Here is a 20632-nt window from a genome sequence, read left to right on the forward strand (position 1 = left end):
CGTAACTCTGGAGCGCCCCGGGAGCCGCACGGACTGTAAATATACCGCTCCCCCGCTCCCCACTACACTTTACCATGGCTGCCAGGACTTTAGCGTCCCGGCAGCCATGGTAACCATTCAGAAAAAGCTAAACATCGGATCCGGCAATACGCCGAAATGACGTTTAGCTTAAGGCCGGATCCGGATCAATGCCGGCAAGTGTTCAGGTTTTTTGACCGGAGCAAAAAGCTCAGTATGCTGCGGTATTTTATCCGGCCAAAAAATGTTCCGGTCCGGAACTGAAGACATCCTGAATGGATTTCCCTCCATTCAGAATGCATTAGGATAAAACTGATCAGGATTCTTCCGGCATAGAGCCCCGACGACGGAACTCTATGCCGGAAGAAAAGAAGAGCCCTAATTCATAGTTTTGATGCCTTCAGTGTGAATCTACAATTTTCATAGTCATGAAAATAAAGAAAACTCTTTGAATAAGAAGGTGTGTCCAAACTTTTAGTCTGGACTTTTATATATATATATATATATATATACATACATATCTTTGAAAAATTCCAAGCACTCCCAAGCAAGCAAGTAAATTAAAAGTAGTGTTCTTTAATCCCCAAACTGTGACTTTTCAGTCCTCTTACTGGGACTTTTCTCAAGCAGTGACTGAAGTAAAGCACACCATTATTTTAGCAACGTTTAGCTCTCCAGTTTTGTCTTCCTATTTTACTTACATTATCAGGAGGACATCTCTATTTCCTTTCTGTGGGTGGGCCATGGTATGTAATAGTTTCTTCTCCACTGTCTAGAGAGAGATATAGCTATATATTTCTTTGAATTTGGAAGTAGGGATGAATGAATGAAAGGTTTTTGGACCACTTCATCTGCTTCCCTATGAGATCACTACTCCATTACTGCAAAGGGGGAGGGAGCAGAAAAGCTACTGAGCATGTTAGTCCACCACTGAATGCAGGAGAAGATGGACCAGAAGCATAAACAGCAGGGTCTCTGAGTTCAGAATATCATGCATAACATTAAATTGAATGGGTACATTCACATAATAATAATTTAAAAAAAAACTTAATATAGCGCCATCACATTCAGCAGCGCTTTACAATTTAATATGGGAGATTTTAAGAAAAAAATTGTTGCATGTTCTAACTTTGTTCCATTTTCCTACAAATACTCACTCAAATGAAAGGGTCAGTGGGAAAAAACGAATGAGTTTGCTGCTGCTCAATTAAAACTGGCTTAACTGTACTGTAAAATCAGTCAGACATCTTCATAATTCAGTGAGATGAACAGAATGCAGTATTATTCTATATATGCAAATGGTGTAGAGATGGGTGTAGAGGCATGTTCTCAGCCAAACATCTAATAAACCAAAAATATAGCGTATGACCACATAGTTTCTGGAAAATATAATTTTATATCTTCTCTGTCTTGTTACTTTGTAATAACACTGTAGTCATACATTGAGCTCTGTTCATATCTTGTTCTGTGAGCACAGCTATACCTGTATAGTGCCTAAACAGTGACATAAGTCACTGCCTTGCATCAGAGGTAAACATCAGGGAAAACGCATAAATCTGACAGAATGAAAAAATGACATTCAGAGTACGGTAAGATTTTAGTTTCCCTATTTTTATTGTTCACACTTTTGATAATGATTTCAAGGTTGAATAGTTATATTCAGACCCTGACACCCTTTCTCCTCCTAGATGGCCCTAAAGACTCAAATTTCTGCTACTGTGATCTTGGTATTAGTCATGGTGACAGCGCAGTAGAAAGTATTTCCAGGTCTTCTAACCACACTACAGACCACTTGACCCTGTCTGTATGCATACACAGCTGTTCCCTGCACTACATGTGAACATAGATTTAAATCTCAGCACAAGTGATATTATGTTGGCTGAATATTATTTGATGCACCATTATATCAACCTGGGCTCATGGACCTAAACTGCCAACAAATCATTTTTCAGGACAAACAGGATGAGAAGAAAAATTCGATGAGATGTGTCTTCAATTTTGACATATTCTTAAATGTCAGAAATAAGGTGTTGATATTCTTTGCCGTGATATCATGATTCTAGACATATATCAAACTTCAGTTTACATTGTTTTTTATTATCAGAAGATTAAAGAAATCTGTCTTTTGTTTCAAACATTAAAAACGTATTTGCTTTCACGGAAAGCAACATGCTAATTGTTTCATCTAGTCATTGAAGCCATGTTTCCTGTGTACACCATCCCGAGTCATGGAGGTCTACAGATTGTCCATATCATCACTGGCGAGTCCCCACCAGTCTCGACATTTGTGGTGTTCAAGGTAAACACAGATGTTCAATGTGCACAAACTCATTTTCTCTTAAGGGTCTTCAGTCACAAAAAATAAGTCCACTTTCCTCATATACTCTAACTGAAGTAGTCAAGTATCAAATCAAAGCTTGATGTCTTGAGACTCTGACATTTTGGCTAGTGTCTTCTTCACTCGTAGAGCTGTGAGGCGGGAAGCTGGGTTGTGGGCCCAACATTCTGTCATCAGTTTCCCCATCTGTCTCAGACACTGCAGACAGAAAACAGGCTTTAGTATGATAAATTAACCAAGAGAAAGTTCTTAAATTATAATTCAGATGTTAGAATCAATCTTTATGGAAAGCGAAATTAATACAGCAGACTTCTAGTGTCATTAATAAACCAAGTAAGGACCCACAGTATAACAGGAGAATCTAAGCACAACACTTAGTTTAAATTAAAAATGGTCTCTACATTGGTAACAATGGTCAACAGTGCAGTTAGTGTCAAAGTACCTGCTTTACTCCTCATTGACATTCCTTCCTGTGAACTTGTATGAATCTCCAAAATGTCCACTAGATAGCTACACTGCAGCTCCTCACATTCAATAAGCTTGGGAAAAGGGTGTTCCTAAGAAAAATATATGCTGTTTCTTTTTGTGACAACGTTTTAATTATGTTGCCCCCTGTCAAATGTAGGTCTACCCAACAAATACCAATGGCCTTCATATCTTTTGGATTGCATTCATGTTTTTGTTTGAAATGCAGGGACACATTGTGAGAGATCAAACCCTTCCTCATATTTGTAATATGTTTGGTCAATCTTTTTTTAACTGCCTGCCTATATACTCATCACAACCTATACATGTCAGTAAGTGTACATCACTCCTGCACTGACATTTTATATGTTGCTTTATCTCAAATTTTGATTATATTTACAAGTGAATTTGCAGGGAAAAAAACGATAGAAAAGTTTCTGACTCAGATATCTTTATTCTGATATGGCTTTGCACTAATCTTTCAAGGTTGGTCAGGCAAAACAGTAATAAAGTGGACTTGTCACAGCTACAGCCAATCCCCAGTGCCTAGAACACTCCCCCCTGAGATTTGATTGACAGGACAAAACATCTCATCTCGCTTTGTCTTCTGTGCTCATACACTGCCTCCAGAAGTCTGCGCTTGCGCTTCTGGTCTGCTGTTGCTTGTTGAGCAGCACAGATCCATTGTGCACAGGTTACGATGATGTAATTGAACCCAGAAGTGGAGAGCGCTCCTGGCTGCAGAGACAGAGGAGGAACGTTTACAGGTTCAATAACGCCAATAACCCGCGCACAATGAATGTGAGCTGATTGGCAAGCAGCAGCAGATCTATAGCACAGCCGTTGAATTTTGGAGGTCCAGAAGACAGGGCAAGACAAGATGTCTGGTCCTGTCAATCAGATCTCAAGGGAGAGTGTTCTGAGCACCAGGGCGTAGCAGTAGCATTGATTATAGCACTACAGCTCAGTAAAAAATGGCAACTCGCTTTATTGTTCAAACTATTTACATCTGTCTCCTTAAAAAAAGTTTTACTGCAAATATTCTTGTACTCTACAAAGATGGTGAGATCTAAAAAGAAATTACCAATCTTTTGATAATCTCCCAGACCAATTGAATATTCCAATCATTTCTTTAAACCCCAATAGAAAGTCTATGAGTTTGTCTACAGTCTCGCGCTCAACAGCGAGGAGAAGCTGCACTAAGCTGAGCACTTCTGACCCCTCGTTCTAGCAATCGCTGGGGATCTCAGAGCTGGGACCCCCACCAATCAACACTTCTGATTTGTCCCTATGACATAAAATTTTAAAAAAAAGTATAGCTACTCTCTAAAAGATAATAAGCGTACAAAACACTGGATCTTAATATAACTACTAAATTCCATTGTAAATATAATCCAGCTAACCAAGTTTGGATAACACACTAGCGTTCGGGCGGATCCGTTCTGAACGGATCCGCCCATAATAATGCAGACGGAGGCTCCGTTCAGAACGGATCCGTCTGCATTAAAATTGCAAAAAAAAAGCTAAGTGTGAAAATAGCCTCGTACGGATCCGTCCAGACTTTCAATGTAAAGTCAATGGGGGACGGATCCGCTTGAAGATTGAGCCACATTGTGGCATCTTCAAACGGATCCGTCCCCATTGACTTACATTGTAAGTCTGGACGGATCCGCACGGATCCGCACGCCTCCGCACGGCCAGGCGGACACCCGAACGCTGCAAGCAGCGTTCAGCTGTCCGCCTGTCCGTGCGGAGGCGAGCGGAGCGGAGGCTGAACGCCGCCAGACTGATGCAGTCTGAGCGGATCCGCTCCATTCAGACTGCATCAGGGCTGGACGGCTGCGTTCGGGTCCGCTCGTGAGCCCCTTCAAACGGAGCTCACGAGCGGACCAGCGAACGCTAGTGTGAAAGGAGCCTAAAGCAACATATAAATTGTCAGTTCAGGAAAGTTGTATACTCACTGCCATGTATATGTGGTGACCAGTATATTGGTAGGACGGCAGTCAGTTAAAAACAAGATTGGCCGAATATATTAGGCTACGAAAATACGGTCAGGTTTTCGGATAGAGTTTTGGAAGACAAATATGGGGATTATGAAAGGAAAGAAAAGTATAAAGCACAGATACGACTTTTTGAATTCACACCTTCCAAAACTGCATGCAGGAACCTGACCGTGTGGCTGTACCCAGGGGCGTATCTATCGCGAGGCAAACAAGGCATTTGCCTAGGGCGGCACTTGCCAATGGGGCGGCAAAATGCCTTGTTTGCCCCTTGTCCCATCAGACGCCTCCGGTATATTCAGAAGATCCGATGGTATATTCTAACCCCCAGGCGTTCCCATGGTGACGGGGACGCTTGCCTGGGGGTTATAATATACCATCGGATCTGAGTTTTCACGCTCTCAGTGAGAGCGTGAAAACACAAATCCGATGGTATATTCTAGCCCCCAGGCGTTCCCATGGTGACAGGGACGCTTGCCTGGGGGTTAGAATATACAGGGCCCCGCCGCTCACAGGAAAACATTTAAAAACGAATCAGTAACCTAAACTTTATTCATTAGTGATGTCTTTACTGGATACCTTACTCTGTCTTTCAGCTTCGGTAACAGCAGGCAGTGCGGGCGGGCGGCGCTCACTCACTGACGTCACGCGCCTGCGCCGCCTAGTGGGAGGAGCAGGCGCGTGACGTCAGTGAGTGAGCGCCGCCCGCCCGCACTGCCTGCTGTTACCGAAGCTGAAAGACAGAGTAAGGTATCCAGTAAAGACATCACTAATGAATAAAGTTTAGGTTACTGATTTGTTTTTAAATGTTTTCCTGTGAGCGTCAGGGGGAGGAGGAATCTGTGGATGGCACTGTTTAAGGGAGGGGGGGGGGGAATCTGTGGATGGCACCGTTTAGGGGAGGGGGGGGAATCTGTGGATGGCACCGTTTAGGGGAGGGGGGGGAATCTGTGGATGGCACCGTTTAGGGGAGGGGGGGGGAATCTGTGGATGGCACCGTTTAGGGGAGGGGGGGGAATCTGTGGATGGCACCGTTTAGGGGAGGGGGGGGGGAATCTGTGGATGGCACCGTTTAGGGGAGGGGGGGGAATCTGTGGATGGCACCGTTTAGGGGAGGGGGGGGGGAATCTGTGGATGGCACCGTTTAGGGGAGGGGGGGGGGGAATCTGTGGATGGCACCGTTTAGGGGAGGGGGGGGGGAATCTGTGGATGGCACCGTTTAGGGGAGGGGGGGGAATCTGTGGATGGCACCGTTTAGGGGAGGGGGGGGGGAATCTGTGGATGGCACCGTTTAGGGGAGGGGGGGGGGAATCTGTGGATGGCACCGTTTAGGGGAGGGGGGGGGGAATCTGTGGATGGCACCGTTTAGGGGAGGGGGGGGGTCTGTGGATGGCACCGTTTAGGGGAGGGGGGGGGGGGGTCTGTGGATGGCACCGTTTAGGGGAGGGGGGGTCTGTGGATGGCACCGTTTAGGGGAGGGGGGGGAATCTGTGGATGGCACTGTTTAGGGGAGGGGGATCCGTGGATGGCACTGTTTAGGGGAGGGGGATCCGTGGATGGCACTGTTTAGGGGAGGGGGATCCGTGGATGGCACTGTTTAGGGGAGGGGGATCCGTGGATGGCACTGTTTAGGGGAGGGGGATCCGTGGATGGCACTGTTTAGGGGAGGGGGATCCGTGGATGGCACTGTTTAGGGGAGGGGGATCCGTGGATGGCACTGTTTAGGGGAGGGGGATCCGTGGATGGCACTGTTTAGGGGAGGGGGATCCGTGGATGGCACTGTTTAGGGGAGGGGGATCCGTGGATGGCACTATTTAGGGGAGGGGGATCCGTGGATGGCACATAGGAAGGGGTGGGGTTTAGAGAGAAAGGGGTTTGGCCTTGACAGGAAGGGGTGGGTCAAATTTATATTAGGGGGGTGCCCGAATTTAGTCTCGCCTAGGGCAGCACAAAACCAAGATACACCACTGGCTGTACCCTTTAGAAATATTAGGAAGGGTTTGATTACTCACACTGTGTCCCTGCATTTCAAAAAAACATTAATGCAATTCAACAAATTTGAAGGTATTTGATATTTGTCGGGTGGACCCGCACTGGAGATGAGGGTTACATTATTAAACCTTTGTCACAAAAAAATCTGAATATATTTTTCTGGTGAAAGCTCTTTTCCCCAAGTAGGTTGAATGTGGAAATTGATATTAATTGCTTTATTTAGTTTTTTTAACCATCTTTATTCCTTCTTCTTCCTCTTTCATTAGGAAACTTGGATTCTCTGGATGAGTAGCTTATTTGGTGCACCCAGGTGGCTGTTGAAGGGGTTATCCGCTTTTTTATATTGATGACCTATCCTGTAGGTGACTTTTAACCTGGAAGTGACAGTGCTTATGGAGTTAAAAATGTGGACTGGATCTTGTAATAAGAAGCCTTGGAAGGTGAAATCATCTGGGTACTTATGAGCTCCATCCTGAGATCATTCCTACTATCTTACTACATGTTTTATATAAGATGTTCATCTTGTGAGTATTCTGAGTTAATACAGGAGGTTGTTTTACCTTAAATGATTCTGCACAAGGCTCTGTCTCTTTGTGTCTCCATACTCCTGCGACAATTGGAGGATCGTGATCCAGGATATGCAGCTCCAGCTGGCAAACAGTGATTTGAAAGTGTGAGGGGCTACAGTGTGGTTATGTACAGTAACTTTTGGTGATCTATACAAGTTCACAGGAGGGAACATCAATAAGTATGTTATGAGGAAACGAGCATGGGGACAGTGCCTGCATTGTTGGTGAGAAGATCGCTCCTTTATGATGTGCTTGGATTTATGGTGATTAGTGTTGGGCGAGCATGCACGGCCGAACAACTTTTTCACTCGAGCATCGCAATGCTCGACACATCGCTGTGTTCAGCCAAACACCGCGTGTGCTCGAGCACGATGCTCGAGTCTCCTCCCCACACGTTTGCTGGCTGCTTTGCAGCCAATAAATGTGCGGGGAAGTAGTGCCACTCACTGTAATGCCGAAGCCATGTTGGTTACTGGCATTACAGTGATTGGCTGGCCGGAACACGTCATCGGGCGCTATATAGCACCCAATGACACGTGGTTCAGCTCAGACATAGTCGGGGCGAGCGGCAGCGGAAGGGACAGATTGTGTAGGGAGAGGAATTGTGTGTGTTTTTTTTACAAAGTTTTAAGTGTTGAAAGGTGTTAGAGACCCAACAGTCCTTTTAAGGACAATTGTTTTATCTGGCTGCAAAATATATTAGCGCAACATACTCTAAATTGCGCGCAATTGTTTGGCTGCTGGTGACAGCAGCGACATTACCTGCGCTACATCTCCTGTATAACTTTAGCCGCTGGTGACAGCAGCAACATTACCTGCGCTACATCTCCTGTATAACTTTAGCCGCTGGTGACAGCAGCGACATTACCTGTGCTACATCTCCTGTATAACTTTAGCCGCTGGTGACAGCAGCGACATTACCTGTGCTACATCTCCTGTATAACTTTAGCCGCTGGTGACAGCAGCGACATTACCTGTGCTACATCTCCTGTATAACTTTAGCCGCTGGTGACAGCAGGGACATTACATGCGCTACATCTCCTGCATAACGTTAACAGCTGGTTACAGCAGCAACATTAACTGCGCTACATCTCCTGTATAACGTTAGCCGCTGGTGACAGCAGCAAAATTACCTGTGCTATCTTCTGTTTGCGCATCATAAATATCAGTGACATTTGGTTTAATTTTTTTGCCGCTGGTGACAGCGACATTACCTGCGTTACATCTCCTGTATAACGTTTGAGCATCATAAATATCAGTGACATTCAGTGTAATTTTTTCACCGCTGGTGACAGCGACATTACCTGTGCTACATCTCCTGTATAATGTTTGCACATCATAAATCTCAGTGACATTCAGTTTAATTTTTTCGCCGCAGGTGACAGCGACATTACCTGCGCTACATCTCCTGTATAACGATTGTGCATCATAAATATAAGTGACATTCAGTTAAATTTTTTCACCACTGATGACAGCAACATTACCTGTGCTACATCTCCTGTATAACGTTTGCGCACCATAAATATCAGTGACTTTCAGTTAAAAAAAATTGACGCTGGTGACAGCGATATTACCTGCGCTACATCTCCTGTATAACGTTTGAGCATCCTAAATATCAGTGACATTCAGTTAAATTTTTTCGCCACTGGTGACAGCTAAATTACCTGCACTACATCTCCTGTATAACGTTTGAGCATACTAAATGACATTCAATTTAATTTATTTGCGCATGCACTTACAAAACCTGAATAACGTTTGAGCATACTAAATGACATTCAATTTCATTTATTTGCGCATACACTTACAAAACCTGCACTACTGTATGTGTGACATACTTGCTAGCATATATACCATTTAATATACTGAAGGCGAGCAGTAAAGGACAGGGAAGTGGCCATGCTACTGATGGTGCACGCAGAGGCCGTGGCCCTGGGCGTGGTGAAACTGTGCCTGCTGCCAGAGCACAAGAAACACACTTATCCACGATACCAAGCTTCATGTCCCAGTTTGCAGGGCGGAGCATGACACCACTATCAAAGTCACACCAGTGCGACCAGGTGGTCGGTTGGATTGCAGCAGATAATGCTTCCAGTCGGTTAAGCACCACCCTGTCTTCCACAAAGTCCAGTCTCAGTAGCCAAGAGTCTGGTTAACAGAATCCTCACCCTGATCCTCCTTCATCCCACAGTAGAGGGTCTTGGCAAACAAGTGATCCCAAACTCGGATATTCAGAGGAGCTCTTTTCATCGCCATTCATTGATTTGGCCCTCTTTCCAAGCCCGCTTGAATGGGGACACGGGGAGATCTTGTGCACTGATTCCCAAACTCCTGAGCATCCACAGTCAGAAAAAGATGACGGTGGGCAACAGCAATTAGTGTCTTACGATGTGGATGATGATGATGATGATGATGAGACACATTTGCCAATAAGTCAACTGCAATTAGTGTCTCAAGAGGTTGATGATGAGGATGAGATACAGTTGTCAATAAGTGAGGTTGTTCTTAGGTCAACAAGTCAGGAGGATGACCAGAGTGAAGAAGTGGAGGTGGTGGATGATGAAATCACTGACCTAACCTGGGAAGGTGGCAAGTCTAGCAAGGACAGCAGTACAGAGAGGGAGGGATCTGCAGCACCGCAACAGGCTGGAAGAGGCAGTGGGGTGGAAAAAGGGAGAAGGCGGGCCACACCAAACAGGCAACTGTTCCCCAGAGTACCCCCTTGCAGCAATCTGCCTTGCCAAGTGGTAGGTGTCCGGCAGTCTGGCGCTTTTTTGAGGAAAGTGCGGACCATAAAAGAATTGTCATTTGCAACCTGTGCCATACCAAAATGAGCAGGGGCCTGAACACTAGCAACCTCACCACCACCAGCATGATCCGCCACATGGCATCAAAGCTCCCTAATAGAAGGGCCAAACACCTGGGTCCACAATCAGTGTCTGCGGGTCACACCACTGCCTCCTCTTCCTCTGTGTTACGTGCTGGCCAATCCCCTGTCCAAAGCGCAGGCCCGGATGCCTCCCGCTCTGATCCTGGACCTTCACAAGCACCATCAGCTAGCACATTGACTTCTGTGTCCCAGCGCAGTGTACAAATGTCATTACCCCAGGCCTTTGAATGAAAGCGCAAATACCCAGCCACCCACACACAGGCCATAGTACTAAATGTGCACCTTTTCAAATTACTGGCCCTGGAAATGATGCCATTTAGGCTTGTGGGCACTGAGGCTTTCCGCTGACTTAACAACTGAAACATGGACAAGTGCTTGTGGCCAAGGACACTACATTTCACAGACGGCACACTGGGTTAAAGTTGTGGAGGCCGGGAGTAAGTCGTACCCTGGGATGGCACAGGTGCTACCGACGCCAAGGATTGCGCGCCCTACTTCCATCAAGATTTCTGCCACCACCTATATTAGTGGCTACAACTCCCCCCCCCCCTTCTCCTCCTCCACTTCCACCTCATCTTGCAGCACCAATCAGCCATCAGTCAGTAGCTGGAAGCAGTGTAGCACTGCAGCAAAAAGCGGTAACAGGCCGTGCTGAAACTAACTTGCTTAGATGACAAACAGCACACCGCCGCAGAGATGTGGCAGGGTATAATGGACTAGACTGAGCTGTGGCTCTCACCACTCAACCTGCAACCAGGAATGGTTGTGTCTGATAATTGCCGTAACTTGGTGGCGGCTTTGGAGCTCAGCAAGCTCACACCCATACCATGCCTAGCCTACGTGCTCAACTTAGTGGTTCAGCGGTTCTTCAAAACCTACCCCAATTTGCCTGAGCTACTGGTGCGCCACATGTGTGCCTATTTCCGAAAGTCATCTACAGTCTGGCAACGCTGCAGCAGCACTTGCAATTGCCAGCTCACCGACTGTTATGCGATGTGAGCACGCACTGGAACTCCACGTGCCACATGTTGGCCAGGCTTTGTGAGCAGCAGAGGAATACCAGCTGCAACATGGTCGTCGCCTTTCCAGTCAGCTTCCGCTCTTCACAAACGAGGAGTGGGCATGGATGTCTGACCTTTGTGAGGTTTGACGCAACTTTGAGGAATCAACACAGATGGTGAGCGGCGATGCTGCTATTATCAGTGTAACCATATCACTTCTGTGTCTACTGAAACGCTCGCTGCTCATAATGAAGGCGGACACTTTGCATGTGGAAGAGGTGGAAGTGGGGGAAGACAGTACACAGGGTGATAGCCAGACCACCCTCAGTTCGTCTTCTCAGCAAGAATTGGATGATGATGAGAAAGAGGAGGAGCTGGAGACGGTTGCCTCCGCTACAGAGGGTAGTACCCATAGCAGGTTTATTCCATCTGTTCAGCGTGGATGGGCTGAAGAGGAGGAAGAGGATGAGGAGATTGAGAGTCATCCTCCTGACGAAGACAGCGAAGTCTTGTCTGTTGGGACTCTGGCACACATGGCTGACTTTATGTTATACTGCCTTTCCTGTGCCCCTCGTGTTATACGCATTTTGACCAACACCGATTACTGGTTGTTCACCCTTCTTGACCCCTGCTACAAATGAGCTACTCATCTCTCATTCCTGTGGTGGAGAGGACTAGCAATATGTGCAATACCAGAAGGTCCTTGTGGAAAAATTGCTCGAAATATTTCCAGCCGACAACGCTGGCGGCAGAGTACGTAGTTCCTTGGGCAACCGAGGAGGGGAGACGAGGGGAACACACACCAGTTCCAACAGAGGCAGGACAACACTCTCCAAGGCCTGGGACAGTTTGATGACACTCCACCAGCACCCTCACCCTGATGCCCGTCCTAGTGTCACAAGGAGGGAAAGGTTTTAGAAGATGGTAATGGAGTACGTAGCAGACCTGTGTCAGCGTCCTCAGTGATTGGCTGAACATAAAGGCACTTTAAATGTGGCTTTTATGGTGTATTGAATACACTGTATTCCCATGCACCCCTTCCACCACAAAAAAGGGTATATGGTTCAATCTTCCCTTTCTCGTCCTCCTCCTCCATCATATCAACATGCTTATTAGGTTGCTCTCGATCCTAATGTTTTAGAGGGTCAGCTCAGCAGCAGGCCCTCGCTCCTAATATTTTAGAGGGTCAGCTCAGCAGCAGACCCTCACCCCTAATGTTTTAGCGGGTCACCAGCAGGCCCTCGCCCATAATGTTTTAGATGGTCAGATCAGTAGCAGGCCCTTGCCCTAAATGTTTTAGAGGGTCAGCTCAGCAGCAGACCTTCACCCCTAATTTTTTAGATTGTCTGATCAGCAGCAGACCCTCACCCCTAATGTTTTAGAGGGTCACCAGCAGACCCTCGCCGATAATGTTTTAGATGGTCAGATCAGCAGCAGGCACTTGCCCCTAATGTTTTAGATGGTCAGCTCAGCAGCAGACCCTCACTCCTAATGTTTTAGATGGTCAGATCAGCAGCAGACCCTCACCCCTAATGTTTTACAAGGTCAGATTAGCAGCAGTCCCTCACCCCTAATTTTTTAGATGGTCAGCTCAGCAGCAGACCCTCACCCCTAATGTTTTACAAGGTCAGATCCGCAGCAGACCCTCACTCCTAATGTTTTAGATGGTCATATAAGCAGCAGACCCTCACCCCCAATGTTTTAGATGGTCAGCTAAGCAGGAGACCCTCATCCCTAATGTTTTAGATGGTCAGCTAAGCAGGAGACCCTCATCCCTAATTTTTTAGATGGTCAGATCAGCAGCAGGCCCTCACTCCTTATGTTTTAGAGGGTCACCAGCAGGCCCTTGCTCCTAATGTTTTTGAGGGTCACCAGCAGGCCATCAATCATAATTTTTCAAGGGTGTGTATGATGCCCTCCTTTATGTGTAATAAAGGGTGTATTGGAGTGCCGGTTCCTTTTAATCTTTGGCAGCCCTTTCACTTAGTGCATAGGATTTGTGAGTGTAGGAGTCCCACTACCTGAACAATTGTACCACAATGTGAATGAGGCCCTCCTTTATCTTATATACAGGTTGTATTGGAGTGCCTCTTGCATGTAATTGCACTTTATATACAAGTAAATCTACAGGAAAGAATATTTCCTAACAATTTTTTATCTTCGGTTTTGTGCGTAATATTGTCAGTCTGTAAAAGTGGCATACTACTCGGACAACATCGTTGCCAGCAGCGACCTGGGAGTCCAAGATGCATCCAGACATCCTCCCCATGCTGTTCCCGAACCATTTCAGTGGTGTTTTCTTCAATTTCTGACCTTTGCCTATGAACCAGACACCCTCCCCTCTTCAGAGCAGGGGGTGCCTGGTTTAATGCTCGGGTTCACCCATTGACTTCCATTGTGCTCGGGTGTTCTGTAGAGCACCCAAGCATCCCAAAGTGTTCTACTCGAGCACCCGAGCACTTTGGTGCTCGATCAACACTAATGGTCATCAATTTATGTTCTGTTTGCAGAGAGGAACAAGACCCTTTTGAGCAAGTCATTTTTGCTCAGTTTTTATCTTATCTGTGTTTTTATTTCTAGTGTCATTCAACTGCTTTGCAACAAAAAAAGACATTTTCACCATTTTTATTGTAAAATATTTGATGGAATTATGTTTAAAGAGCATCTGTCAGCTGGATCAATCCTATTAACAGTCTAACTGTTTTTCCAAAGTCTAGCTCCAGCAGTGGGAAGTAGCTAACTGGAGGGCTGCTGTAGATGCTGCTGTCTCCTGAATAGTAGCGGCTAGAAACATGCAACTGGTCTTGTTTGAGAGCTGACATTCTAGGCTTTCAGACAATACTAATGACAGCAATATGTTCAGTACAGGAGAAGATATCACTGATAGAAATCGGGATGATGTAAATGCAGCTGAAAGTGAAAGTAAAAGCAGGTTTTACCCTTGATCATTCCCAACTCGATTTCTAACAGTGATTTCTCCTCTGTTGCTTGAAGTTTAGCTTTAGTTTTGGTATGAAAGTCTGGAATGTTTCAAACAAGACCAGTTGCATGTTCTAGCTGCTACCATTCAGGAGATAGCAGCATCTAAAGCAGCCCTCCCCCTGCCAGTTAGCTACTTTTCCCACTGCCAGAGCTGCACTCAGGCAAAACAGTTAGGTAGTTAATAGTAGACATAATACCTTGTATGGCTAATTCTGATAATTAGAAGCATGCCTTTATTGTGAAAATCCATTGTGCTATTTTTTATTATTATTATTATTATGGAAATGAGGGCTTCAGTGCCTCAAGGAGCAAGCCCTAGCCCCTTGGTGCTCCTTAGCGCCTCTACTTTCCAACTCTGGCCAAATCCCCTCCTCTTGACTGATACAATAAGTCATCAGTGTCCTCTCATGTGGCCCTCTAATCCTACACCTGCACTGTACATTTAACCATCAGCGCATGCACTGTAATCAACTCTGCAGCTCGTCAAGTTGAAGCAGATGCATAGATGGCTAAATGTACAACACAGACATGGGATGACAGGGCCAGACGAGCGGATGACAATAACACCTGGAAGAGGTAAGGGCAAGGGCTCACCCTTTGACGCACCAAAGACCTAATTTCTTATAGAAATAAGAGTTTTCTAACACATTCTGCATTCAGCAGTATCAGGGTTACAAGGCATAAAGCCTAGTTAAGTAGGTTGGATCATGCTGGCAGATTCTCTTTAAAGGTGCCTGTATTTGATTGAGAGACGTAACCTCTATGTCTTTGGGCCTCTTCAGACACTGGGGCCTCGGTACAACTGCTATCTCTGCAACCGTAATAGCTAAGCCCCTGATATTATTTCTTCATGTGTTTGAAAATGAAATTTTCATCAAATCACTAAAAATGGTTGGATGGGATAAACATCTTCTTTAACCTTCTACCGACCGCCTAACGCAGGGATGAGTCCTGCGGGCGGCCGGGTTATTCCTCCTTGACGCGTCGGCGCGTCATCCCGCGAGAGCCGAGATTCTTGCGTGAACGCAATGCTCGGCTGACAAGTTAATCTACAGCCTGCCAGCAGCGATCATTCGCTGGCAGGCAGTAGATGCGATTTTTTTAACCCTAAAAAAGTATATTGGATGCTGTTTTGTTAACAGCATCTAATATACCTGCTACCTGGTCCTCTGGTGGTCCCTTTTGCTTGGATCGACCACCAGAGGACACAGGCAGCTCTGTAAGTAGCACCTGTCACTTATTAACCCCTTATTAACCCCTGATTACCCCATATAGACTCCCTGATCACCCCCCTGTTATTGATCACCCCCCTGTAAGGCTCCACCGGACACAGGCAATGTGCATTTTGCGGATCTGCTCATTGCCAGAACTATATAGAAAATGCCTTTTCTTGTCCGCAATTGCAGACAAGAATAGGACATATTCTATAGGCTCTACAAAAAACGCAGTGTTCGCCCAATCAGGCCCGATCTTGTGCACACACTTGCGTTCAGTCCGCCCCACTGCAGTCACAGAATTTTTTTTTTCTGATCACTGCAAAAACACTGTAAAATTGCTGCGGCGCTATAAAGATCACTTTTGAGGGGCATGGCAAGTTTAGTTAGCGGAAATTAATATATATTTTTTTTTTCTTACAAAGTCTCATATTCCACTAACTTGTGACAAAAAAATATAATCTTACATGAACTCACCATACCCCTCACAGAATCCAAATGCGCAAAAATGCCCTGTGAAATCCTAAAGGTACTCATTGGAATTTGGGCCCCACTTCCATGAACTCACTATGCCCATCAGCGAATACCTTAGGGTGTCTACTTTCCGAAATGGGGTCATTTGTGGGGTGTTTCTACTGTCTGGGCATTGTAGAACCTCAGGAAACATGACAGGTGCTCAAAAAGTCAAAGTGTGTAAATTAATTTTTTTGCACCATAGTTTGTAAACGCTATAACTTTTACCCAAACCAATAAATATACACTTATTGTATTTTTTTAATCAAAGACATGTAGAAAAAAAAATTAGAAAGTGAAAAATCTAATTTTTTTGCAAAAATGTTGGTCAATTTTGATTAATATCAAAAAAAGTAAAAATGTCAGCAGCAATGAAATACCACCAAATGAAAGCTCTATTAGTGAGAACAAAAGGAGGTAAAATTCATTTGGGTGGTAAGTTGTATGACCGAGCAATAAACCGTGAAAGTAGTGTAGTGCAGAATTGTAAATTGTAAAAGTGGTCTGGTCATTAAGGGGGTTTAAGCTAGGGGGGCTGAAGTGGTTAAATGGGTTCTCTGGGATTTAAATATTGAGATTAGTCTAAATGCCAATCATCTGTTTGAGGAAGGACGTGCTCACCAGAGCTCCAGTGAGTTTTGTGGCCTCCTCACAGCTTACCAAGCACAGTGCCGTCCATTTGATTGAGGCTGCGCTTGGTATCTCAGCTCAGCCCCATTCCCCAAAATAGGACTGAGCTGCGCTGGTCCTGAGGATAGGCCATCAATATATTAATTCTCAAAAACCTCTTTAAATACACTATACAGAACTTCTGGGAGATGTAGAACATTGATCAAGGGACCAATGTGCCAGTGAAGAGTATTTTTTCTCTTTATGGCAAATTAGGTCTCTGCAACTTAATAGCCTATATGCATGGGCGTAGCTATAGGGGGTGCAGAGGTAGCAGTCGCTACCGGGCCCAGGAGCCTGAGGGGGCCCAAAGACCCTTGTGCCACATAAGAAGACACACAACGCACTGAGGGAAGGGGGGCCCAAGCTGAACTCTTGCACCAGGGCCCATGAGCCGTTAGCTACGCCCCTGCCTATATGCTTTACACTAGTTCAACTGGGATGTGTAAGTTTTAAAGGACTTGGAGATTTATTTAGTTAGTAAGACTGCAGAACCTAGTGTTGAAAAGAATAAAGGAACATGGAGAAAACCTTGTCCCCTTGTCTAGAAACACATCTACAGGAGCTCGGTACAGTGCCTCGATAAAGACCTGCTAATACTAATCTTAGTTTTCAGGTTAGCGAGATATTCATCATTCTGTGATTTGTAAAACTAGGTCATTTATAGGAGCACTGGAATGTTCCTTCTTGATTGGAGAAAACTATTAACATTGTATCAGAAAATGTGGATTGAATAATATAACTAAACAAATCACATAAGATCTGGAGGGTTTTATACCCCCCTCCCATACCTCATCACTGCTCCATCTGTTCGGAAATGAGGGTCGCAACCTCCGGATACAGACAATTTCCCTCATGTCTTCATAAGACGGGTCGGTTGGTACAACATCATGATAGGGCAGCTGGTATTCCTCTAATATACCTGAAAAAGAGAATATAAAATTGTATTTTCTTTTCTTTTTCCGCAGAGTTATTTCTACGAGGAATCAAGCTGAGGGAAGAATTTTTATGTTGCCGCAAGGAAAATACAGTCTTTATTTCTTCTTGCCAACTGCTCATTAAGGAGGTTATATATAATCACTTGTTATAGATTTGCAAGCTCGGAGTTATCAAATATGGAGCATCAGGGGGAGGTCAGTAAAACTACCTTATTTAGTGCATTTGTATATACAAAAGATTAGGGGAGATCATGCTATTGATCTAGGTACCTCCAGATATGCATCTTCTTGCAACTTCCCAAAGGATGAGTCCAAAGCTGTACATGTCTGCCATTATATACGACTGGAAATGGTTCCTATTTAGGCTTTCATCAAGAACCTCAGGAGGCATATAGCGCTTAGTGCCAACTCTAGTATTTGGGGGTATATCCACTTCATTGGTATCACTGTAATGAAAAATACAATAACGTATGTAAGAACATAACAAAGCAAGAAAGAAATCTGATTTTCCTGACTAATTTCTATGGAGTTTTTTTACTCAGCAGCAGGAAAAACATATAGACTAACTGTTTAAACAATAGGCTACAAAATAATTTTTTAAATAAAAGAAATGTTATGTTGGAAAATCAAAATACAGTGTCAAAGCTGATTGTATGCTAATATTCTAAAGGATTATGAGCTATTGACAAGAATACACTGTATGATTGAGCGCCTACAATCTATATACAACTATATTTATAAATAATGGGCATTCAAATATTATTCTTATTACATATACTATAGGGCCAAAAGTATGTGGGGGCCTTTTGAGTGTATTCAGTCATTTCTGCCACATCCCTATCTTATGTGTACATAAAATGAAGCCTGCAACCTGGATGGGCAAATATTAAAGGAGTTAATATTCTACAGTTCTCAAAGCAGCACCTGGAGCTGAATACTTTTGTAATTGCATGTATTTAATAATTTATTATAGCTACAGAGTGTTTCACTGAAATCTATCTGTACAGCGCCACCTGCTGTTTGCGCTTTTTCTAATTTCTCTGTCCTGCTCACTGAGATGGATGCATATGCTCAGTTTCATCCTTCAACTGCCACCAGTAGCAGCAAAACACACCCTCTGAGAAAGGACACCCCGCTAAGCTGCAAGCTTGAAATAAATTTAGCAGAACATTTGGAGCAATGAATGGGGAGATCTCTGGATCCATGTGCGGTTGTTAAAAAGAGGTTGTCATGTACTATATGATGTCTGGATTTTATTATTAATCATGGGATAACCCCTTTAAAGAGGTTGCCTGGGACTTTAAAACAATTTTTAAGTGTAGAAAGGATAGCAAGAAAGTTGATTAAATAAAAAAATAAAAACATCTGTTCAATCCCGAGCCTCTCCAGTGCAGATGCTCTGCTGCTCTCAGATGGTCTCTATTTACTTGTCCTGCAGTGATTGAACCGATCACTGCAGCCAATCACTGGCCTGAGCTGTCTCAAGCCATACCAGGCATCACTGCTGAGGACAGTGATTGGCTGCTGCAGTGATGTGCATGTACAGCACGACAATGATGTAAGCAAGTAAACAAAGATGGAGACTAGCGGAATGGCGGTATGTATGAGTGAACAGGTGACCATTTCTTTGTATATTTTATGTTATTAACTGATTTTAGCACTGTTTGAACTCTGAACAGCCCCAGAAGAATGGCTTAGTGACTTTCACTGTGATATATTGTAGGATGTCATCTCTCTACAACGAGAGTTTGTTAAAGGGGTTGTCTGGTGCATAAACATGAACCACCACTGAGACCACTGATTGGTTGCAGCAGTCAAATGCTTAGATGGCTATGACAACTGCATAGTAGAACATGGAGATCAGTGGGGACCAACATGGTAGTGACGCTGGACGAGCTGTGGCTTAAATAGTGGGCATAAGTTATTTTAAAGGGACACTACTATCAGACATTGATAAATTTTTTAAACACAAAATTATTAGAAAACAATGTTTTAGCATTTTTGGCTGTTTTTTATTTCGACTGTACTATGCCATTCAAAATTAGCCACAGAATATCTTTTTATTTTTGTCCTTCAGTAGCCGTCAGCACAAATGATAAGTCCTCCTATATAGAGAGTTAGTTTACTGCTGCTGTGAGGGGAAGATGTTATCCGAAGGGTAATTCTCATGATAATAGTAGAATTGGGATAATAAAATAACAGCTCTATTATTCAATTGATAGGCCTAGATAAAGATACCCACAGAAGGGCATTACACTATAATTTGTGATGACCTGATTGAGTTACTAATGGGGGGGGGGGGGGATTAAGGTCAGGGCACTCTCTGGTCGCAGTGATGGTCTGATTGAAAAAGTTAAGTAGGACTGCTATAAGCCCAAACAAAAAGGAAGTTAAAGGCCATGAAACAAAGTCAAATACATTGAGTGACTTAAAAAAGGATACCCCAAAAAACGATCTGCTTTTTATTATAAAAAAATGACAGAATATTCACAGATTGTTAGGGTTGTTAATATGTGATAAAATAAAATTGATAGAACTATCATTTAAATATTTTACAGTGCTGTGAGCTATTTGGTAAAACATGTCTGCTCTGGACAATCTCCTTCCCCCTCTGCTCTGGTCAATACATGGAAAGAGTGAAAAGGCTCAGCTGCAAGTTAGTAGACCACACGGGCTCAAAGAGTGAAATTGATGAGCAAATAGCACATACAAGCATCTGGCCTTGGTTGCAGAACATCCCCACCTATCACTTGGTTGAACTTTATGTCTTTTTTCAACCGTATCAACTATGTAACTGACTACTGAGTTCTAAACCATCCCTGGAAGCAATGTTAGCATGGAGACTGTTCACTGAGAGCTTCATGGATGGAACTTTCATTGCTGAGTTATCACACAATAGCTGGAGATCACCATGCCAGGCACCACTAGGAGAGACGTAGGGCAGATAATTATATAGAGCAATGGATTTTGCGTTACCATTCTGAAGTCTGAGGAAAGAATATATCAGAAGGTTTGAAAAATGGAAACCCTTGATATAATACTTTTC

At 44.3% G+C, this 20632-nt stretch overlaps 1 protein-coding gene across 1 annotated transcript in view; it reads right to left on the bottom strand.

Moving 5' to 3' along the window:
* Positions 1-1642: 1642 nt before the first annotated feature.
* The window catches only part of BMPR1B (bone morphogenetic protein receptor type 1B), a 100578-nt gene continuing 81588 nt past the window's right edge, over positions 1643-20632 (bottom strand). The window contains exons 9-11 of the mRNA XM_044277602.1: positions 17857-18032; positions 17440-17570; positions 1643-2554 (exon numbers count right to left, since the gene is read on the bottom strand). Coding sequence (XP_044133537.1) covers positions 2429-2554; positions 17440-17570; positions 17857-18032 — 433 coding nt within the window. The 3' untranslated portion in view covers positions 1643-2428. The remainder of the gene's footprint in view (positions 2555-17439; positions 17571-17856; positions 18033-20632) is intronic.

Source organism: Bufo gargarizans, chromosome 1, assembly GCF_014858855.1.
Source record: "Bufo gargarizans isolate SCDJY-AF-19 chromosome 1, ASM1485885v1, whole genome shotgun sequence".
Taxonomy (NCBI): domain Eukaryota; kingdom Metazoa; phylum Chordata; class Amphibia; order Anura; family Bufonidae; genus Bufo; species Bufo gargarizans.